The sequence below is a fragment of the Arachis ipaensis genome, chromosome B7 (assembly GCF_059453495.1).
Source record: "Arachis ipaensis isolate K30076 ecotype BB chromosome B7, ASM5945349v1, whole genome shotgun sequence".
Lineage (NCBI taxonomy): Eukaryota > Viridiplantae > Streptophyta > Magnoliopsida > Fabales > Fabaceae > Arachis > Arachis ipaensis.
Genome location: NC_142442.1, coordinates 17,202,859 through 17,227,274, shown reverse-complemented (window position 1 = coordinate 17,227,274; position 24,416 = coordinate 17,202,859). Strand labels below are relative to the sequence as shown.

At 30.0% G+C, this 24,416-nt stretch overlaps 2 protein-coding genes across 2 annotated transcripts; both read right to left on the bottom strand.

The window, feature by feature from the left end:
• Nucleotides 1-602: 602 nt before the first annotated feature.
• EXPA13 (expansin A13) lies at nucleotides 603-2,857 on the bottom strand. Its single transcript, XM_016311699.3, has 2 exons — nucleotides 2,169-2,857; nucleotides 603-1,249 (listed from the first exon to the last, which is right to left on the bottom strand). Exons 1-2 carry the CDS (start codon nucleotides 2,672-2,674, stop codon nucleotides 940-942), a joined length of 816 nt encoding a protein of 271 aa, XP_016167185.1. The 5' UTR covers nucleotides 2,675-2,857; the 3' UTR covers nucleotides 603-939.
• A 15,496-nt stretch (nucleotides 2,858-18,353) lies between these two features.
• Nucleotides 18,354-21,989, bottom strand: RVE1 (Homeodomain-like superfamily protein). Its single transcript, XM_016311341.3, has 6 exons — nucleotides 21,499-21,989; nucleotides 20,716-20,850; nucleotides 20,496-20,607; nucleotides 20,147-20,208; nucleotides 19,490-19,900; nucleotides 18,354-19,348 (listed from the first exon to the last, which is right to left on the bottom strand). The coding sequence occupies exons 1-6, from the start codon at nucleotides 21,508-21,510 to the stop codon at nucleotides 18,794-18,796; spliced, it is 1,287 nt and encodes a 428-aa protein (XP_016166827.1). The 5' UTR covers nucleotides 21,511-21,989; the 3' UTR covers nucleotides 18,354-18,793.
• Between the last annotated feature and the right edge of the window lie 2,427 nt (nucleotides 21,990-24,416).

The window sequence follows — 24,416 nt, the reverse complement described above, 5'->3', positions numbered from 1 at the left end:
GATGCCTCAAGAATCAATATGAATAGGATGTAACAAAAAGGAGGGAGAGGAGAGAAGGGGGGGGGGGGGTGTTTCAATATAAAGCAGAGGTCCGTACATTTATTTGTTGTTGATTCAAGAACCATGTTTCTTGCGTTCAGTGAAAAAACAGAAAAATTAGTAACTGACGACCAAAAATAGACATAACAAAAGTCATTCAAAACTTAAAACCAAAATTTTGTGAAACATTAATGCCATTTGAATATAGCTATCACACTATACTATACATTATACTGTGATCACATATTGTTCGTGCACTTTTTTCTTCTTTTTTTTTTCCGAAAATGCTATTTGTACAGGAAATCAGTTATCAATATATTTGTCAATATATTTGTGTATAAATATATGTGTAGTTTAACTTATTTTTAATATGTATTTTTATTCTAACATATATTTTATACTACTAGCTGATTTTAGTGTAACAATCTTTTTTTTTTTTTAATTGTTCGTGCGCTATTAAATAGGTATAATATATGATAAGTCAGATGGTAAATCAACCCAAAAATGATGGGAAATGTGTTCAAGAAACATTTTTGTCATGGTCTATCCATAACAGTTATTGGTTAGAGGAAGAAGTAAAATTGAAGACACCTTGTAAAATAGGTTGGTAGGATGATACATCTCAATAAGAGCCTCAGCACTTACATGCTTAAGCCTTTGTTGTTTGACCAAGAAGTCATATTTCCCTACTAAACCTCCTAAGACATGATAAATAGAGAGGTACAACGCCACATTGACAATCTCACAAAACCACCAAATCATTTTGCTATCTACAGTCGTCTTTAAAACAAAAAAAATTAAACTGTAAAACAAAACTACCTTATCCCTAAAATATTGGTAAAAAATTGGGAATGAGAGTGGTCCCTCGAAAGATGTTTTCTTCTTCATTGATGCATTTTCTTAGGGCTCAAATTGCTTGCCTTCAAAGGTTTGTCCAAAGCTCCAATCCTTGGGGGCAACATTGTAGGATATAACTGTTTTTCCATCGCTACCGGTAACCTCAAAGGAAAGAGGTTGGTTTTGTAGTAACGCATTTATGTGCCAGTTCTGGCCCCAATTCCGACCCATTGGGAGCCAACCTGTTCTGGAGCCCTTAACCTTCACGGCGACTATGTCTCCATGACCAGCAACATTGCTGATAAGCACTGAAAGGAAGATACCAGAGCCAGTTACTGTAAACCGGATTCCTCCTTCCCTTCTGCATTGTATCCTGCACCATAACAGAACAGAACATCAAAATACATCCTGCAACATTGCTCACCCTTTACATTCAGAAATATATTTTTAAGTATATCTATGGCACTTATGGATCCATTTACCTCCTGAATTTACAAGAAAACCATATATCATTCCCTTGGATATATCTAAAAAAAATTTGCCATAGAAACCTTGTAGCAACAAGGTTGCATATAGACAATTAGACATGGCTAACTACTAATTTCACTCTATATTCCAATAATTTGTGTTAAGTGTAGCATGATGATACAAAATATTACTAATTACCATTCTAATTTTTCATGAATAAACTCATGATCCCTTTTACTAATTTAAATTTCATTAGGATTAAACAGGCAAGCGCTTTTTATAAAGATTTTTCTCAATTAAGCTCCTGAGCAAGCTTTTTCTGATAAAATTCATCCAGTAAACTTGATTTGGAGACCTAATCTCATATGAGTTAACTGGACACTTCAATAACCTTGCTCTTGAAGAGGCCAATGACAACAAATAAACCACGCAAAATAAAGGAACAGGGTTAACCACCCCCAATGTATCTCATTAATCATCTAATTAGCATTCAAGAACCCAAGCCTGCACCTTGAAAGCTGTTAAGTGATAACACAAAAATGCAGATTACGATTTCATCAAATAGAGATAGCTCTGAATTTCAGCCAAGTGAAAAGAAGTCATTGTTCAATGCAATCAAACCTACCGACACAACTATCATGCAATCATTCATATCCACTTTCTGTTTAGAGTTCCAAAGATTTACGTAACTAACTCAAATATCACAGCAGCAGGTATCCATTGTCTAAATATCACTAATTAATCCAAAAACTAAATCCCTAAAATGAAGGGGGGAAAAAATGAAGCGAAAGCAAGGGAAATGCTACACTACGGTTAGGGTGTACCTTCTATACTGGACCGGCATGTTGCCAGCCTTCCAAATAGCGATCTTCTCAAAGGCCTCAATCGGAAGCACAAAATGCTTATTTGGAGGGTTACAGTGTCCACCGCCTTCATTATCAAACCCATAATTGGGCGCGCAGAAGTTCGTGGCGGTTACAATAATGGAAGTTCCAGGTATACACCACTTGAGATCATCCACACACTTCACCTCGAAGCACGCACCGCAGATCTGGCCGCGTTCAAAGAGTGCCTCGCTGAGACCGACGGTTGCCATGCCGTAGCCGGCTTTCACGAGGTCGCCGTAGCCGCACGCGCCGCCAACAGCGTCGCGAGGGTCGGCGGCGGCGTAGTAGGTGGCATGCGCGGATCGCCACTCGGAGAGGGAAGTTGAAGAAGAGGGAGAGGAAGGTGGTTGTTGGGAAGAAGAGTAGTGTGACGTGGCAAGTGGAGAGAGTGTGAAGAGAGTAGTAATGGTTAGTGCGAGTGTGGAGAGTGTGGTGAGTAACATTGTTTGGTTTAGTTGTTCTACTTTCTAGGTTTGGGGGGTGGTTTTCAGAGTGAAGTGGAAGAAGAGGAAGAAGAATAGAAGATTGAAGAAGGGAACAAAGAGTAAAGAGATAGACAGTGAATTTTTTTTTCTTTTTCAAATGGTTACTTTATTTGCATCAGACGAATGTGGTCAGTGGTGTACGTTCTTTTTTCAGCTCAGGCTTTTCTTTACCGTTGTTCCGTTTCACACTCAATTTCACAGTTCAGACCAGGCTCACAATGAGTAGGGTAGAAATATCAAATTTTTTTAAAATAAATATAAAATTTAATTATTTTAAATTTTATACATATTAATAACATAAAAAATAAAAAATTAATATTTTAAATTATTAAATTAACTAACTAATTTAATGATTGTTCACTTATTGTAAGAATATCTCTTTTTTTTCTTATATTTTTCTTTAAAAAAAATAGAAATGAGTATTTTTTTTGGTGTTTTAATCTTCAACTCTGTTAAATAGATAAAGAGTGGGTCAACAATGTGAATAACGAATTGTTCTCTCAAGTTTAATAAATATAAAAAAAATACTCCGATCTAATTTTACTCACTTTTTTTATTATTTGTTTTTACTCATACCAAACTCTAAATTCTATTTTCATTGCAGCCTCTCATTGCTGCCTCCTTTAAAATGTCGTCCATCCTGCACCGCTGTCTCTCCTCCACACTGCACTGTCGCCTCTCCTCTACGATGCACTGTCGCATCTCCATCTCCCCTGAAGCCCACGAAGTGCCGTCACTACCTCCACCACCCTGCTCCCACAGCGATACCGTGCCTCTGTTTCCAATAGCCGCGCGTTCCCGACGAGTGAGAAGGCCGCCCATTGCCCCACTGCACCGTTCACAACCGCACGCCCTACTGCTCTCCTGCGACACGCATTCCTGCCGAGGAAGAAGGCCACCCGTCGTACAGCCACACTGCGACGATGCGATGCGTGAAAAGAATCATCCGCATAAATAGTAAAATGGTACGACACAAATAAACATCCACATTTTAGTGAAAAGAATCATCCGCATACATAGTAAAATGAATATCTTGCGGAGCATGTGCAAGCAGAATCAAGCAAATCAAGTAAAATACCAATGATATATCCAAATAAACATTAACTTTAGAATGAAAAGAACCATCCGCAAACATAGTAAAATGAACATCCGGCTTCGTTAATAAGAACAAATAACAAGACAGCAGCTGCAGGGACACCGAAGTCGCGATACAGCAATGGCGGCTGTGGCACAGGATTGCGCGAGAGTGGTTGTGGCAAAAATTAAAAAAAATATATATTCCAAATTATTATTAAACCTAATTAATTCAAAATTATATTTTTGAAATTAAAATTAACTTTCTTTTTTAACCTATTATTTAGGGGTGTTAATCCTAATTTTTTAAATTTTAAAATCTGATAATAATTAATTAATTAAGAATCTGATATTTAAACATAATTTTACCTTCATTCTCTAATCTATTGTTTGCGTTGTTTACTATATATATTGTTTTTCTATACTTTCTCTTTAATCTTTAATATTTTTGCTAAAAGCCAAAATTGTCTCTTTTTTATCAAAATCTTATTTTTAAAATGTTTTTTTAACCTAAATATTAATTTTTTAGACAAATTGTTTCCAATAAAAATAATTATAAAATTTAAAAAAATAAAAAAAATAAGAAAAGAAAAATGGATTCAAGGAAAAAGAAATAGAAGAAGGGAAGAAAGGAAGAAGAAGATGGTGCCCTAATGGAGTAAGGAGAAGTCACAATCTTACCCGACTAACTTGCACCCTATGTATATATGTGTATATTATAAAAATATTACATATGGGAGTTAAACCAAGGACTTTCAACTTGTGCAAAAGATCCTTAGCCACTGAACCAAGCTCATCAATTTCTAATTTTAACACTTTTATTTATATAAAATTTATTTTTTACGTTAAAGAGATATAAATACAACATTAACAATAAACCCTAATCCTCAGATCGCAAATTCACATTTCACAGCCCTTCAAGAACACAACGAACCCTAATTCTCTTCTCTCAAATCTCAATCTCTATGCACCTTAGTGCTGCTACACTCTATCCGTGTCTGCCCCCACTCCCATCGCTGGAGCTACTGCACCTTACCTGCGTCTGCCTTACACACCTGTCACCGACTTTGCTGCACCCTACTCGCGTCGCCAGCTTGCTCGCATGCTTCGCTCATCCGTTTAGCTTGCTCGCGTGCTTGGTTCCTTCATTCCTCCGTTCAGCTTGTCCGCGTTGTGTCGCCAACTCTGCTGCACTCTACCTGCCGTGTTCGTTTAGACTTCAGCGCCTACTCTCCATGCTCATTTTGCTTGAAAGTATATTGATCTATCTTGATCGGTGATTATTTAATTTGATTTGTGGAGTGAAAACTTTTGAAAGCACTAAGAATTTGATTAATCAATGATTATTTTTATTTATCGACCTAGTTTAAGTACATATGCAAATTAGACAGATAACTAGTCAAGAAATTGGATAGAGAAGTTTATGGATTTATGTTGTTTCTGTTATATACATATAAATTATTTGTCATAAATTTTTATTTTTCTAAACAAATTTTAGGTGAAAAATTTTGATTATCAAACTACAAATGATGATGATGTTGTATCTGAAGTCATAAACTAGATGGTGATGTTACAACAAATGGAATGCTCATGGAGACATGGACTTAAATGATTTTATTTGTGTTTGTGTTATTTACTTAAACAAAGACTTTTATGTGTAGTTGAACATTTGATTGTTATGTTGTGTATGGGATAATTGTGTTATTTGAATGTTTGTATTGAATTTTTAATTTATATATTTTTAGGTGATATAATAATATTTTATTTTTTTTGTTAACCCGCGAGTAGGATCGGATACCCGCAGGTAGGATTAGAGTTGAGTTGTTCTCAATCCGTGGGTAGGATAGGGTTGAGATTTATTAAAAAACTCAACCTGCGGATAAGGTTAAGATTGAGTTCAAACCATACCCTATCCATTGGCACCCCTATATAGCGGCGAGAGAAGATGCCACTATTATCGTTGGCTTCGCCAGAAGATGAGGCAGAGATAGAACCCGAAATAGGGGGAGAGAGAGTGGCGATGTTAGTAGAGGAATAGAGGAAGGAGGAGTGAGCATGTTGCCACTCCTGGTGCTCACGGTTGCTTTTGGAGCTCGTCATCTCTCACCTCGATTCTCTCACCGTCTGTTATCGGTATCCTCCTCATCTTCGCACTCTTTTCTCTTTTTTTTCATACTTTTATTCACTCGTTCCTCCTTTTTCTTTCTATAATTGATGCAGATGATTAAATTTAATGAAATAGAGATTGATAGTACATTCTCTCCGTAACAAATTCAACCAAATAAACATATTTGTTGTTATTACTTTGTTCATAGCATTAACGGTATATGTGTAGAAAGGTTGGATATAGTGCTGGGTTAGAAATAGAGTTCAAAAAAGATGAGATTCTTTTAAAAGTGTTAGAGTACAATTAGGATCAATTGTGATCGGTTAATATCAATTATAATTATTTAGCATATTTATATATTTATTGTAGAATATTACGTTTTTATTATCTTGATTCTTCTAGCACCTGTATATATCCTTGTACATTGTATTATTTTCAACTTACTCAAGAATACACATATAACTTGAATACATACAAACATTTTCTTTACTATTCTCTCTTACCCTTTCTCACATGGTATTAGAACCATGGTATCCTCCTTAAGGAGGATAAGTTAATTTCTTCTAGTGAAATAACTGTACTTTTCATACTTTTCTTCCGTGCTATTTTTTTCCTTCTCTTTTGTCAATACTTTAATGCTTTCTCACCTTACTAATTAGCTCATTCACTACTTACTTATTCTCATGGAGAACCATTGTTTTTTGTCACTTTCCGATAGTTTGCCATCTCTTCGCACTTTGTCACTTTTCAACAGTTTCTAGCAGTTTGCCATCTTTTCGATAGTTTTTTTGGAAGTTAGCCACTCTTGCAGTAATTTCGTCTGTGTTCCTATCCGGCAGTTCCATCTGCATTCCCTTTTGGCAGTTCCGTCTGCATTTCCTTTCGGCAGTTTCGTATGCGTTCTCTTCTGACAGTTCCATCTGTGCTTCCTGCCGGCAGTTTCGTCTGCACTTTTCTTGTGGCAATTCCGTTTGTGTTTTCTTATGGCAGTTCCATCTGCACTCTTTTCAGGCAGTTCTATCTGCACCCATTCTATCAGTTTATGCATTTTTTTTTCTTTATTTCATTTTTTTAAATAAGTTTCAAACTCAAGTTGTCACTTGAGTTTAAGGGAGATGTTAGAATATATTAAGATCAATTAGCTTTTATTAGAATTATTTAACATATTCGAATATTTATTATAGGATATTACGCCTTTATTATTTCGATTCTCTTAGCACCTATGAATACCCGTTTATATTGTATCATTCTATATACAACTAGAAGACACACGAATTCTTTCTCTACTGCTATCTTTTACCCTTTTTATCAAAATATTATAATGTTATAGGCTGTTTTAAAAACAAGGGGAAAAAATACGGATAGTTTTGATTTTAAGCAAAAACATATAGAACTAAGACAACACTTAACTCAAAAATTTATATTCACTTGGACTTTTAAAAGTAACTCCTTTGTAGGTTTTATGATATGAGCCTTGAGAAAGGTGGGGGATTGAATCAAGGCACTATTTTAAATTTCAATGCGTTATAAAACTAGCAGAAATTTTTTTTGTTTTGTCTCTTGCAACTACAGAAGTTTAAAAATAAAGAAAGAGAAAAAGTGGTACCAACATGTATTCTAGTTCAATCATATAAGGTCTACGTTCAGTTTTCATCACAATTATGGTGGAATTTCACTATATTAATAGCCAAGATTACAACCTCAGTTCCAAGAATAAGATAAAGACAAATGAACTAACCAGTTCTACGCCAAGACAAACGAAACTACAATTTTAGATTCACAAAGGGCAAGACAAAACACCAAGAACAAATCAAAACAAAAAACAAAGACAAACTAAAGCCGAGACCATTATGGCTTTTTTCCTGATTCATATTTTTTCATTCATTGGCTTTTTTTTTTTCAAATAATCTCTCACAGAAACATAAGTCTTTTTCTCATAACTAAAAAAAGGGTTAAGTACGATTTTGGTCCCTAAGGTAGGGGTTGAAAATTTTTTTCGTCTCCACTTTTTTTTGCTTACAAAATTGTCCTTAAGGTTTAATTTAGTTTTAAAATCGACATTTTTACCAAATTTTTTATTTTTATTCCGAAAATACCTTAATTAAAAAAATAAAAAAAAATAAAAAAACGGATTAAGGAAAAAGAAAACGGGTATCACGCTGGAAGAGTGGGTTGGGGTTTTGGTTCAGGGAAGAAGAGGGGGAAGGGAAGGGGAAGGGCCACCGCCACTGCTCCTGGCCGCCGCCGCTCCTACTCCTCGTCGTTCGGTCCTCGCCGCTGGATCTCACCGCGAGGGTGGACGTCGTGCACCGCGAGCGGTTTCTGCTCCTCCTCCTCGCGCACCCTGATGTCGTCGCCTCGCCCTCGTTGACGTCATCGCCTCGCCCTCGCCCTCGTCTCGTCGCACCTCCTCCTCGCCGTCGCACCTCGTCTCGTCGTTTGTTTTGGTAATTATATATTTAGATTTTTGGTTCTTGTAATTGAAGATGAATTTGAGGATTTCTCATTATTGTAATTGCATCTGAGTTTTATTAATGAAAGAGAAAAAATTTTAGTTTTAAGTTTTGTTAATGGTTCTGAGTTTTGACGATGATGGTGATTTTTTTGTTTTTCTGAGTTCTGAGCTTAGGGTTCTTGTTTTTCTGAGTTCTAAGTTATGGGTCTGAGTTTTGATGATGATAATGATGATTTTCTGAGTTCTGGGTGGGATGATGTAGATGGTGATGAAGTGGTAGTGGGTGGGAGGTGGTAGTGGTGGGTTCTGAGTTTTGATGATGATGACGATGATGATGATAATTTTATGATGTTTCTTCTTATGATTCTATTATCCATTGTTGTTGTTGTTCTTGTTATGTTTCTTCTTATGATTTCATTATCCATTGTTCTTATGATGATGATGATAATAACCACGATGATGATGATGATGATGATGATGATGGTATGGGTTCTGATTCAGCTTCAGCTTCTGTTCTAGTGGTTGATTTTAGGAAAAAAAGGAAAATGTTATTTTTGTCTGAATGATGATTTTAAAATTAACTTAAACTTTAGAGACGATCTTGTAAGCAAAAAAAGGTTAGAGACAAAAAATATTTTCAATCCTTACCTTAAAGACTAAAATCGTACTTAACCCACTAAAAATACTTCAAAAACTAAAAATAAATCATTGAATAAAAATCCAATAAAAAAAATAATGACACTCAAGGTGCAGGCTATCTCTCTTAATTTTCTTTAATCTCTTTTTATAAGAAATCAATAACTTATTATTCTTGTTGCTTGTTGTTATCCAAATTAATTCTCATCATTGTCATAATTATTTTTAATTTTAACCGTAATTACAATCTCTTTTAAATTCACATCAAATCTTGCTCTTCATGAATTTGAGCATTTTAACATGAATAACGTTTTGTGAAAAGCACACTCTATTTTTGCCCCGCCAAAATATTTCCTTTTGGCTTCACCAAAATTCTACTCTATCAAAATATTCTGGTCTATATGTTAGTATTACATCTTTTTAGTCCTAATTTGTACAATAAACTAATATAACATCCATTTAAAATATAAATTCTAACTACTTAAAACTCGCTAAATAAAGGCTGATTTTAACGTAATATATTTTCGTAAAGAGCTAATTAACGATTTGTGGACTTAGTTATAGATGGATTTGTATTTAAGGAACTCGATAGTAAATAAATTAGTAAACGTTTTAACAATAACACTATGAGAAAGTATTAAGAACCAATGCCAATTGTGTATTTATATACACATATTTTTTACATTTGTATGAAAATACAATTATTATAAATCGATTGTATATTTAAATTATGTTTTAATTAACAATAAAAATATGTTGCTTGTTAAAAAAAATACTAGTATTTACTATAAATAATGTAGAGGTTTGATGTTTTATAACTGCTCTTTTTATAAAAATATGCGTTGTGATTTTAGTAAAATGACCTATGCGCAAACTATTTATGTTTTTTGATAAGGGTGTTTGCAGTATAATTTAAATTGGTTTTGAGTGTCACCAAAAAATATTAAAAAGTCACCAAAAAAAAATTGGTTTTAAGTTAAAAATTTATCTGACGATACAGTTTAGATTGGATAATTTTTTTAAACAATCTAATTTATTTTGATTCAATTTCAAACAATTTGGATTTGATTGGATTTATGATTTTGTAAATTAAAAGAAAAATTAACTATATATAACAAATTTTAATATCAAATCTTAAATAATTAGTAATGGCATAATATAACACATCGTAATAGTATCTTGAAAAATCAATAATAATATAACAATAAAAATAAAATTATTAGTTGGTTAAACAAATAAATAAATAAATCTCATTTTAAATAAAATGTGCACTAAATAATAATAATAATATACAAGTAAGATAAAAAATGAATAACAAATTAAGTATATTATAAGTAAAATTTTAAATAAGATAATAAAATAATAATATTATATTATGTTATAAGATTTGAATTGGATTGGATCGAATTTGAAGAAGTAGATCCAAAATCTAATCCAATTTATGTAGTTTTTCAAAAATAGAATCCAATCAAATCTAAATTCGTACGATGTTAATAGGTTTTTAGTATGTATTGAATTGGATGAATTATTTAAATCGATTTGAATTTAGACCTATGTACTTTTTGACACTGTTATCAGAATAGGACATAATTGATCGAAAGAACTAGTAAATCAATAGGATGTTCGGTTTGGTTTGACCTTCGGTTTAGAATGGTAATAAAAATCAACCATGGTTAAACCTGTGAAAAATTAATCGATTCGTATTGAACCGGTTGCATGTTGGATTGATCACCCCAGATCTACTGCAAAGTGCAAACCCGCAAAATTGAAATTACTTTTTTTTTTTTTGGGTAAATCACAAAAATGCACTCAAATAATTTTGTCGCTGTTAAAAATACACTCGAATTTTGTTATTAACAAAAATATTTTGAAATAATTTAAAAACGTGACAAAAATGTCCAACATTAAATATGTGTTTTCAAAAAATACTTTAGAGATTAAATTTTAATAAGATTTTTTGCAAGCATGATTAGAAAAATGAGATATTTTTATCCTTAAAATTTGATAATTTTTTGTTAAGTATATATTTTTTTGCATTTTTTGTCAACAACCAATAGTACTTTTAAAATTTAAATAAATATATATACTTAGCAAAAAATCACTAAATTTTAAGAATAATAATATTTTTTTTTAATTATACTTGTAAAAAATTCAAAATTTAATATCTAAATAATTTTGTGAGAAATACATATTTAATATTAGAGATTTTTATTGTATTTTTAAATTATTTGAAAAAATTTTTGTTAATACTAAATTTAAAGATATTTTTATCAACAACAAAATTATTATTATTCGAATGTATTTTTGATAATTTTCTTTTTTTTTTTTAAGCAAATTAATCAACTTAAGAGTTAAAAGGGTCAAGGCCCAATGTTAGTCTTGCGTGCAATCATGGAGTAGGACCCGTGAAGGCATAAATTTCTTCTTGAAAAAGCTCAACTATGGTGCAGTTAAATAATTAGTTAGTTAATAAGAAAGTTAGATTGGTACGGTAGTTAGTTTACTAGTCTGCTTAATTTTTGGTCTGTCGGATTAAAAAATACCGTGAAAAAAAAAAGTTAATTACTTCAATCTTTATAGACTCAGAAGCTCTAATCTTTTTTTTTTAACTTGAATAATAACACTAAATATATACTTTTTTTCAACTTAAAATTTTAATTTATAGGGTTTAACTATTGTTAGTGTAATAAAAATTGAATCTGCCGATTACTATAAAAAAATTAATGCATTAAAAATAAACTTAAATTTATAAACTATCAAAATTCTATGAAAAATTATATTTATTCATCTGCGCAATAATCTTAGGTATAAATGAAGGGGTGACCGTGTCACTTACCTTTCTTATCATGTATATGCTACATGACCAAATAAAATAAAATAAAAAGGGACTTGACTAGTACAACTGGGAGATAAAGCAACAATGATTATGAAATTTGGAAATGATAATATTATGAGTTATGTCACTTTTACTACTGTTTGGTGTCATGATTTTAACTAATTATTTGCTGGCATAAGCTAAGCCACATCTAAAGCAACTTGCTGCTTATTGCGTGTCCACTAAGAGCACTGGTAGACCTATCTTAAACCTCTAATTCCGGATTTTCATTTTGTTCAAGAGAATTAGAGGCTTATTAGAGAAATTTAATTCTAGTTATCGACACGACAAAATAAAGTGGGACACAGGAAAAAAAATTCCAAAAGAAAGTTAAAGTTACAGAATGCTCTTATATAAAGTGAACTAGCAAAGTTACTAAGAACTTTAATAGGATTAAGATTTAAATCACTTTCAGTCTAAGATTTAAAAATGGCCTAATCAATAACATCACTACTATTTTTTTTATAATAATTACGGACTAAGCTAGTTTAGGATTAAGATTTAAATCACTTTCAGTCTAAGATTTAAAAATGGCCTAATCAATAACATCACTACTATTTTTTTATAATAATTACGGACTAAGCTAGTTAAGTTTTCTAGTGTCTTAATTTGAAGACTTCATTGAATTGAGTATTTGAAATTTTGAATACAAAAGTATACACTCCTTGTTAGGGGAATTTTTTTTATTTAAATTAAATAAATATAATATTTATCAAAATGTAGAATAGATAGACAATTTATAATTTTAAATATGTGCATCCATAATATAGTAAAAAAAAATCTTAGAAAACGTAGATATTACAATTTTAAATAGGCGCACATATCATCAATACTGTAATTTACAATTTATAAAAATTTATGAAATCTACGGGAACAAGTCTAAAAATGACATCTAATAATGTGATTTTGAAAGTTCTCATGCAAATAAAATTTTCAAAAGACTCTTTACATATATAGGGCTGAAAGTGAGTCAAACTAACTCATGAACTAACTCAAGCTCGATTAAATTATTAATACATATATCTTATATATATTTAATTTATATTTTTAATATTATATATCCACATATAAATAGTAATGAGGAATGCTAGGGGGTCAGCAACTTTTGTGATTTGTAGCCATCAAATAGCTATCAATGATGGTTTTAATGGCGTGAGATTGGTGTGTCATTTCATCCAATGGCTCATTTTTCTTTGCTGGTTACATGGTGGCTAGAATTTAACAAAGTTGTTGGCCCCTAGACTTTTCCAATAATAATATATAATTTTACATATATATTTTGATTTGTGCCTTAGTCAATAGAAAAAAATTGTGCGTTTTTAACATAAATCCTTGTCAAGTTTCAATCTTAATTTCTATTTTCTAGTCAACAGAAAATATAATTAATTGATGTTGGTTACTCATTTAGATTTTTAATATATAAAATTGATCTTTTTGTTATCTAGATTATTTTTTTTAATCTATAACAGATGTAGACTTACTTATTATAATTTTTTATAATAGGAGTACATAAAGAGTATATAATATATAAGATATAATAACTTAATAAATAGAGTAATTTTCAATTACTAATTATAAATTTGTCAATCAAAATATCCATTATGATATTCACTAATCTTATGCAAATAGCTCCATTCTGCAACCGTTTTCGAGAGTCGACCCAACGAATTTTAAGGTTTATCATATATGGTGGTTTGATTTGACCAGACTTAAATGTATGTATAGTGTATTAAGATATATATATATATATAAAGTATTTTATACATGTATTAAATTCATTAATTTTTATTTTTAAAAATTAAAAATTTATTTACTGATTGGAATTAATGAATATACATGTCACTTAATTGAAACATATAAGAAGAGTATGTAATACCCTCAAATTAATTGGGTATGAAAGAAATCACCTTTATTAATATAGAATTATAGGTTATGTTTCTGTTAATTGATGTTATTTATTCATTTAGATTTTTAATATATAAAATTAATCTTTTTGTTATCTAGATTTTTTTTTTGTCAATAGTAAATGTAGACTTATTTGTAATTTTGTTTATAATAAAAGTATATAAAGAATGCATAATAAAATGTAATAACTCAGTAAATAGAGTAATTTTTAATCGAAGTTTGGGTATAACATGGTATAAAATTTTCAATTACTAATTATAAATTTGTCAATCAAATTATTCAATATGATATTCTCTAATCCTATGCAATAGCTGAATTTTCGCGAAGGCTTTGGAAAGTCGACTCATATCTTAATGTGAAACTTCGACACACTGTCGACGTATATTTAGCGGTGGGGCTTTCCATAGAATGTTCTCTTTCAATGCAACTATAAGTGGATTTAATTCATTTACGAAGAATGCCGCCATAGCAACTACAGAGATCTTCCTCAAAGTCGAGATAATCATCATCACATTGAGCACATTGCATCTGTTGGTTATCCTTACTTTCACATTGAGCACATTGTGAAAATATGTTGAAGCCTGGTATCCATGAAGAGATGAGAGGGTTGCGGGGGTAGGATTAGGGCTTTATTTTAGTATATATAAGTTATAATTTATTAATATAAAATTATAGATTATTTTTCTGTTAATTGATGTTGTTTATTCATTTAGATTTTTAATATATAAAATTGATCTTTTTTTTATTGAGATTATTTTTTATTAATAATAGATGTAAACTTATTTGTTATAATTTTTTTTATAATAAAAATACATAAAGAGTATATAATATATAAAATGTAATAACTCAATAAATGAAGTAATTTTTAATAAAAGTTTAGGTATAACATGGTATAAAACTTTTAATTTCAAAATATTTAATATTCTCAAATCTTATGCGAATAGCTACATTTTGCGACGGCTTTGGAGAGTCGACCCATATCTTTCCCAGCAAATGTCCCTTATAGAGCTTTGAATGCTAACTTCGGCACACTTCAGACGTATATTTAGTGGTGGCGCTCCCCACAGAATGGTCTCTTCTAATGCAGGTTCTTCTACAAGTGGATTTAATTCATTCACGAGGAATGCTGCCATACCAACGACATAGATCTTCTTCAAAGTCGAGATAATCTTCCTCACATCGAGACATTGCATCTGTCGGTTATCCTTACTTCTACTGGATATCTATCAGCAGCCAAAACATAGAGAAGCTTAGTATCCATCGAGAGAGATGAGAGGGTTACGGGTGTAGGGTTAGGGTTAGGGTTTTATCTTAGTATATAATTTATTAACATAAAATTATAGATGATATTTCTGTTATTTGAGCTAACTTACAAACTTTCGGTGAGTTGAACATAAATTTAAACTTAAGAAATAAATTTGTTAATGAGTCGAGTCGTGACTGAACCTCAATTTTCGTGAGCTATTAGTTTACTTCCGGCCCTAATTGCAAGTAAGAAAGAGGAACTCAAGGGATGAATTGAAAGATTCATTTCCAAGCGACAAATATAGTAGTAGAATAATCATAATAAGTCATATTAAAGAGGTGACATTATATTTTACATTATTCCTTATATTATGTACTCAGATAAAATAGAAATAGAAATAAAAAAATCGAAATGAAATAACTGAAAAGTTGCGCATAAATCAGATACAAGATATAGACATAACAAATTTAATGTCATTATATTCAATATATGTATATTATTGTAATGATTTAACAATGATATTATTGTACTCGTAAGCTTAATTAAATGTTCGATTTAAAAAAATAACTATTTAAATTTTTAAATTAAAAAATTAACAATTTTATTCTAATTTTACTTCTATAGTTAAGTGTAGTCGTATGTATAAAACTTTTTGATACATCGATATAAATGTTGGTTTGTTTTTTATTTTTATCATTTCATTCAATTTTATTCAAATAATTTAAAATTTTAAAATTATAAAATATTTAATTTAAAATTTAGATGATTATAATTTAAGTTGATTTAATTTAGAATAAAGCTTTACAGCGAAGTAAAATCCTTATTCAAGTCTACACAAGTTGTTGTAACAACTTTTTAAATTACGCGCTCATTCTCCTTCTCCATTTCTTACTTTCTTTATTCTTTTCCTTCTTCTCCTCTTGCATTTCTTCTTCTTCTTCCAAATTTGCACACACATGTTTTTTTTCTTTCCTTCTTCTTGTCCTCCTCTTTTTTCTCATTCTCTTAAAAGATTATCAATTCAATTTAATTCAATTCAAAACACCTGCATTCATTCAATTCAATTCATAATGAACTAAACATGTTATTAAGGTGAAACAATTGTATAATACTAAATGAATGGAACATTTAATGATTTTAGTCACCAAAAAAAAATGAACGGAACATTATCCATCATATAAAATTAAATTCAAAATAGCTTTCTGCATAATGAATATTAAAGTGAAACAATTGTATAATACTAAATGAACGGAACATTATATATTATATAAAATCAAATTCAAAATACCTGTGTCTACAATTTAGAGATTATCAATTCAATTCAGAATACTTGTGTCCATTCAATTCAATTTATAATGAATCGAACATGTTATTAAGGTGAAACAATTGTATAGTACTAAATAAACGGAATATTATCTATTATATAAAATCAAATTCAAAACAGTTTTTTGCATAATGAACCGTACACGTTATTAAGGTGAAACATTTGTATAGTACTAAATGAATGAAATATTATCCATTATATAAAATTAAATTCAAAATACTTGTGTCTACAAAGATTATCAATTCAATTCAATTCGATTGAAAAAATAATCCATTAACAAAATGTTGGTGGTGTTGGTGATGAAGATAACGAAAGAGGAGGAGAAGAAGAGGAGGAGGAAGAGAACGAGAAGAAGAAGAAGAATCTGCGTGTGCGAAGGAGGAGGAGACATGCGTGAATTTGAAAGAAGAAGAAGAGAACGTATCCGTGTATTTGAAAGAAGAAGAAGCGAAGAGGAAGAAGAAGAAAAAGCGTCTAATGACACTCTTTTAATAAAAGTGGTTTTTGTTAGTGTTGGACCTACTTGAATAAACTTGAATGAAAAAAATACTTGAATGTATAGTAATCTTGTTTAATTTAATCCAATAAAAGTAAATATATTCATTTTATTATACTCATACTGCTTAATTAATTTTTAAATTTTTTTTTAATATGAGTACATTGTATAAATATTTAATAATTAAAAAAATACTATATTTAATAAAATAACTTATCTAATTCTCTCTTGTACTAGTATTTTAATATGTGTAAATACATTAGCATCATATATTACGAGTACAATAATAATATAATACAGAGTATATTTATTTGTATTGGATTAAATTAAGTCGTTAATTTTAATTATTATATCCATCTAAATTTTCATATGGATATAATTTAAATTAATAACTTAATTTAATCTAATACAAATAAACGTATTTGTATAGATACAAAAAAACGTATTTGTATTATTGTAAAAGCAATAATTTAATCTCTAAATATTTTTTATTTTTTAAAATAATTTGATCACTCATAATAAAAAAATATTTTAAAAAAATCTACTTGATATAAAATTATCAAATTTTAAAAATAAAAAAATCTTATTTTTCTAATAAAACTTGCAAAAAATAATATTAAAATTTTATCTCTAATTTTTTTATAATATATATTTAATATTTAATTTTTTTTGTTGTATTTTTAAATTTTTCAGGGATTTATTTGTGATTAGTATCTTTTGAGATTATTTTTTCAACTATGTAAAGCTGCTAACGAAGAGCCGTTAAATAATTTGACATGTTTAATTAAATTCTTATTTAATAACTCTTAACTATTAACTTTACATGAAAATAATTTTATGTGAGTATTCACCTTATTCTCTGTATTTAATGTTTTTCTATACAAGTGACGTTATATATATATATATATATATATATATATATATATATATAAAAGATGATTTTGTATACTAAAATTTCTTTAACTAAGTTGAATTAATCTAATGGTTAGTTCACTAATTCATTGTTAGTTCACTAATTCATTTAAGCAAGTGTCGACATATTAGTCCTTACTCCTTAGCCCGCCAGGGGAGAGGATAATGTGAAAAACCAAAAAATAAAAAAACTAAAAAATCTTTTTTAAAAAAATATGCATGAATCCGGTGCGTTAGGCAATTCTAAATCTAATCTGCTATAATTCTCATATATCTATTATTAGGTATAATGCTTTATTTGAAGCTAGCCATATAAAAGCTTTAATCCTTTGTGCAACCCTAACTTTCCAAATCTGTTAATAGACTCAATACATTGTATTATGATTTAGATTTGCTTGATTTGGAGAATAGACCATATTTGTTATCAGAAACAAAACCCCTAAAGAAAGAAACACAATAAGACATAAGTGGCCCAATAGCCAATACCGTTGTTACGATGTCTTCTATCTTTTCTATCATTGCCAAATAAAAGAAAATTTAGCATGCACAGTGTGGATCTACTTGCCTCAAAAATCCTTAAAAATTGGAAAGTGCCCGTGGGAAGGGATTCCATCAAAGATATATCTTATTCAATATGATAACATTTGGACAAGCACAGTAATGATTATCGCACAAGTATATAGATGTAACTTACACTTTTGACGTTTAGTAAGAACAAAATGCTGAAAGCCAAAAAAGCTCTACATATACATAATTCACAGGTGAAGGTGAGAAAGAATTTGGAGGAAACACAAACATAAAAAATAAAGGGGAAAAAAAACTAGAGGGGTCATGAAGTTATATATATAGTGCAAAGAAGCTTGGTTTGTGGATTTGAACAGCTGGAGATTTTGCAATGTCAAAATTTTCAGTTCCCTTTGTTCCCTCTTCCTCATTGGACCAAGTCACCCAGCAACAAAACAGAAAACAGGGCAAACAGTTATAGTACATATCTGAAAAATAAAGGGGGTAACTCCTTCGAAGAAAGAACCAATTTGAAAAGGAACCTTATAAGGAAAGCTTGATCCTTTGTTCTTCTCTCTTCTCACATGTTATTGTTGAATAGTAATGGTTCTTTTCTCTTTCTGCCATACACCTTTTATATGGCACAAACCCTTTGCCAAAAGTTCTAGGCCTCACCCTTATGCAACTCATGCCTTGCTCCTTACTTTTTGCAGTGTTCTCTTCATCACTAACTGAACTAGTGTTCGAATCGCTCCATGACGGTTCCTTTTGAACTTCTTTGGTTTCGAATTCCCCAAGATCAGAATCCAGATTCTTCTCCTCAGGCTGCTTGTGCAGTGGTATGAATGGTCTGTTGTGTGAAAGAATCCACCAAGGTGCAACAACGGTTGCAGGATCTTTTGTAGCATCTGAATTTCTGCTCTGAAGTTGCAATAGATGCATAGTATTGATAGGTACAGGTTTGGATACCTCATTGATTGGAGTACAGGTATCTGTTAACAATAGGGTTGTTCCGAAAAGTTTTAGAGTGCGGCTGGATGATTCTTCAGCCACATCATCTTTGGTAGAAACACTTTCATTGTGGGAAAGCTCCAGTTTCTGAACATTAAGATCAAACACAAGATTAGAACTCCATTCATCAATGCATCATATTTCTCAACAATCCTATGTCTAGTGATGATAGATATTTCTTGTTCTGATATATCGTAATGAATGAAATTGATATGGATTAGGAATTACCACAAGAGGGTGCTCATGTTGAGCAGAATTGGCATTTAGTCCAACTAGAGGTGTGGACCTATCTTCCTCAAATGATGATTTGGGCTCAGCAAGTGCAGAATTACTGGTATTACCGCCACTCATGGATGACACTGGGGATAAACTTCCAGCCAGTGTATCTGAATCCGAGGAACCAAGGGTGTCCGAAACAACTGCAGATAGTACTGACTTGGGAGATTTGTTTTCTTGATCCACATCTGCTGACTTAGGAGAATTAGACCTCACTGAATGTTCCAGGTTAGAAATTTCCCTCTTGGGGATCTCTACTAGCTTCCGAGGGTAGGGATGCATCGGCTTTCGCTTTGGTCGAGGAGGTGGAATCTCAATTGGCTCCACCAGGCTTGTAGGGTTCCCACTCGAGTCTCGGACAACCTGCCATTTAAGTTTCAAAGGAGGAGTCAGAATGATTTCAACATGGAATCTTCAACCTTCCTCAAGGAAGCTAGTACTTTGCATCTCCTAAGGTTTATAAATTCATATATAGCTTAGGGTAGAGAAATGGAGGAGGAACTCACCTTGCATTATACAAAGCAAAGTGAGTACACCTATCATTACCCCTTATGGCATACAAAAATTTATGGCAGATAATGGATAGTGGAATTGAATTGAGCTGTAAACCTTAGAAAAAAACTTCTGAGCATGACTTCGAATCTGAACAGCAGTCTTTGTGCCAACATGTTCTGTGGTGAAAAATAAGGCATCCAAAATCTCAGAACCAGCACATCTTTTTATTTACTCTCTCAGTTTCTTTTACTTGAATCTTCATCACATACTTGCTTAAGATACAGAGCAATAAAAGAGCCATGTTTCGCTAAATCCATTCAACTATATGAATCAGACAACACTATAGCTGACTCTACCTAGCAACACAAGGCTCGAATATCACTTTATATCATAATTAGACAAGTATGCGATGAAAATTCCACGACCTGCTTCACTAAGTTGTGGAAGTTTGAATTGGTTATACCTTCGATTCGACGCCAAGCTCGGCCATACAGCTTCAAAGCCTCAAGGAACTTCTTATGTTCATCATCTGTCCAACGCTCTCGCTGCTTTGTAATTGTATATGGTTTCCTCACCTGTTGAAGTAGATAGATACAAAATTGATCAAACCGAAGGCATAGTGTCAAGTATATGTGAAAATCAAAGTGTTGAAAATGAAACAAACTTCAGAATTTAGAGCAAACCTTGGGGGAATAGTCATTTCCGCAGGAAAATTGATCATTCAATTGAACATGTGGAACTGAGTGTGCTCCAGAAACAAAAGATACTTCATTTCCTACTGTGAGACCACCCTGTAATCTAGCAACTCCACTTTGATCCTACATCAAATCCACATAGCAAATAAATACGATGAGAAATAGGCCAAATTTTGAAAATTTCTTAAAAAAGAAAAGTCAACTAGACTAAAAAGCACAAGTGTTTGATCTTAGGCTCTTAGCTCTTTAAAAAGAGTCCTTTAAGGCTTTAACAACTCCTTTAAGAACTACTTTTTTTTAAGTTATAAAGCAAAGCTACAAAATAAGTTCTTTTCTTAAAAAAGTTATTGTATGATGATATCTAAATTGTTAATTTCATTTATCCACATATAATTCATCTTCCGAGTGAACAATTAAGATCACAGAAAGCAAATATTATCAACTAGTCAATTAATAATTGTTAAATTCAATTCCTCAATTGAAATGACCCCCAAGCTTTAGAGAGAAAGACCACAAGAAAATTAATTATACCATTGATGAAACATGAGATCATTTATAAGACCTTTCAAAATTGTTAACAGAAGCATTAAAAAATGAACTTTTTAGGTGTCTTAACTCTTAAACAGAAAATTAATGTAAAATAGTACCAAAAAATAAATACAAATCTCAATACCAATTCCTTCAAAAAGAAATTACATACAAATCAAATTCTTGGGAGAATAAAAAAAGAAATGAAAAGAAAAGAAAAGAGGTGAGTCATATTTTACATACTTGAACAGCCATGGAAGCAGAACCAAGTGATTAAGATCTCCTCAACAGAACCAAACTTTTCTCAAACTAGTTCTTCCTTTCACAACTTCTTTAATAGTTGAACACTTCACAAATAAATCACCAAAAGGAGAAAGAGAAACACAACCTTTCACCCTCTGGACTAGAATCTACAAATTCTCTACAGAATTCAACTTTTTTGCTCATCAAAATCACCAAAAACATCATACAAATAACACTGATATTCTATTCTTCCGTACACACAATCATAATTTTTCTTTTCTTTTTTTCAGCTCAGAATTACAGAGATTCAGCTTTGAGACACCGTGATCATGCACCACAACCACCTTTTCAACCCCGAAATCCGATCGGGAACAAAGTGATGGTGAAAACTGGAAACAGAAACAGCGAGAAGAACAAAAATTGAAAAAGAAGAAGAAGAGGAAGAAGAAGAAAGTGAAGGTGGAGAAGGAGGAGAAGAGAGAGGTAGATATAAAAGAGAAGAGTGGGAAAGAGACTAAAAAGGAAGAAAAGGAGCAACGAGGAGCTGCCACCTCACAGGTTCAATTTTTGTTTTCTCCTCCAAAAATTAAATAAATAATTCTTTTTCCTTTTTCCTGATTGAAATATTATTAATCTTTTCGAAATCTCGAGAAGTGGATGGCATCTTGTGGTTCACGTTGAAAGAGGCCCAATATACGTGGCGTTTGGCTGCAGATTATGTTTGATGTTTCTCGCTTTTTCTATTTTTTCTAAATATATTAACCAAGTAATTGTTAACCAATAAATTACTGCATAAAAAAAAATTTAAATCTTCAAAGAAAAAATTTAAATCTTTAATATTTATTTGAGTACATAAATAAATTAATCAATTGATGAATTAAAATTGATTATTTTAACATGTATCCTGTTTTTTTTTATTGTTTACAGTTTAACCGTTTGCATATTAGAATTCTATTTAAAAATGTCAATGATCAATTAATTATTATATATATAAAATTTATTTGTTCTAATCTTATTTATAATATTAAGTAGAATAAATTATTAAAATAATATCTAAAAATTTATATTATTGACAAAAATATTAATAAAAAATAAATCCAAAAAATTTTAAAATGAGATAAAAAAATAAAATATTAAATACATATTTTAAAAAAATTTTAATAATCAAATTTTGATATGATTTTTTATAAATATTATAAAAAAATAAAATAATTTTGTCTTTAAAATTTGATAATTTTATGTAAAATAAATTTTTTTAAAATTTTTTATTGTAAATGATCAAATTTTTTTAAAAGAAAATTAAAGATAAAATTTTATTCTAAAATTTTGTGTGTATTTTTTAAATATTTATTTAAATATTATTATAAAAATTTAAATTAAAATAAATAAATTATTTATTAAATATAAATTTTTTTATTATTTATAAAAATATAATATTTATTAATTATTTTTATTATATATTTAAATTATTCAAAAATTATTTTATTGGTAATATTTTTAATGATCTTTTTGTCAACGTTTAAATATTTCAATACAATATTAATCTTAATTACGTATTATAGTTTGCGTTTTGTAATTGGGTGGGCGAAAAGAGAACTCAGATACAGCGCATTGTGGATAATTCCGGTCAGGGGACCCACTCGCGCTTTCAGTGGCTCCACGCGCCCTTTCATGATTAATGCTTGGCCGCTAAATTTTCCTTACCTCATATTACAAGATAAATCTATATTATATTCTTTTGCTATATATATATATATATATATATTCGCTTTGTTTCATTCATTTTCTCTACATTTAACTTTTTGATAAAGAAAATTTGGATAAGTTTTTATATCAACTATCCTATCAAGTATCAATATGACAATAACATGATTTTTAAAATATTTTCAATGCTTATTTATATAGACAATCAAAATTAAGGTTGCACATTTTATATTATATTTAAATTATATTTTAAACAAAAATATTAAAATATTTTTTATCTTTATTTTGAAGAACAAAAATTGTAGAAAAATTTTGTCTTTGAAAACAATTAAATACATTTTTATATCTATTATTTTTATTTGAAAATAATATCTTGATGAAATCATTTTAAAATATTAAGCCTATTCTTAACTTTTCTTTTCTTTTCTTTTTATATTCAACCATTGTTTAGATTATAGATTAAAAAATCTTGATATTCTAGAGAGTGTTACATCATTTTCGAATAATTGATGCTTGCATGGCTTAATGGGGAAAATTTGAGAATAGCTTTTGCGATAAGATGAGAAGATATTAGTTTAAAATTCAGTTATCTCGTATGTTGTACGATAAAAAAAATTACAATAATCTTCTTGCATATGATCTTTTTCCGCAATTTTCATGAGATAATTTTTAATATTATTTTTTATTTTTACAGTGATTGAATTGATCTAAAATATTTGTATTAGATATAATTTTTAAAATAAAAATATTATTTGCACATCAAAATTAGTTACTAAAATCAATCACTAATATATTTGTGTATAAATACATGTGTGGTTTAATTTATTTTTAATGTGTATTTATATTCTAATATATATTTTATATACTAATAGCTGATTTTAGTATACATATAGCATTACTCTATTATTAAGATTAGGCCTTATTATTTTAAAGAAAGATTATTACATATATTTATTAAATTCGTTAGATGTATATTGTAAAATTATTATTATAACATTGTTAAATTAAAATAAAATTAAATATTAGAATCACAAATTTTATACTAAATTTAAAATTAATTTTTATGATATATATATGATCTTATAAATATTTATATAATATTTTGTGTGATTCAAATAAAATTAAACTAAAATTTAGTAGATACTTTTAATATTAAATATTAATTTTTTCAATGAATTGCCAATTGATTGATCATATTATTATAACGCATTTAA

Coding starts and splice junctions, on each gene's coding strand:
- EXPA13 (XM_016311699.3), bottom strand. CDS start 2,674: ATGTTACTCACCACACTCTCCACACTCGCACTAACCATTACTACTCTC. Junction 1,250..2,168: donor ATGCCGGTCCAGTATAGAAG/GTACACCCTAAC, acceptor GTTATGGTGCAG/GATACAATGCAGAAGGGAAG.
- RVE1 (XM_016311341.3), bottom strand. Junction 20,608..20,715: donor GAAATGACTATTCCCCCAAG/GTTTGCTCTAAA, acceptor CTACTTCAACAG/GTGAGGAAACCATATACAAT. Junction 19,901..20,146: donor CTCAGAAGTTTTTTTCTAAG/GTTTACAGCTCA, acceptor CTTAAATGGCAG/GTTGTCCGAGACTCGAGTGG.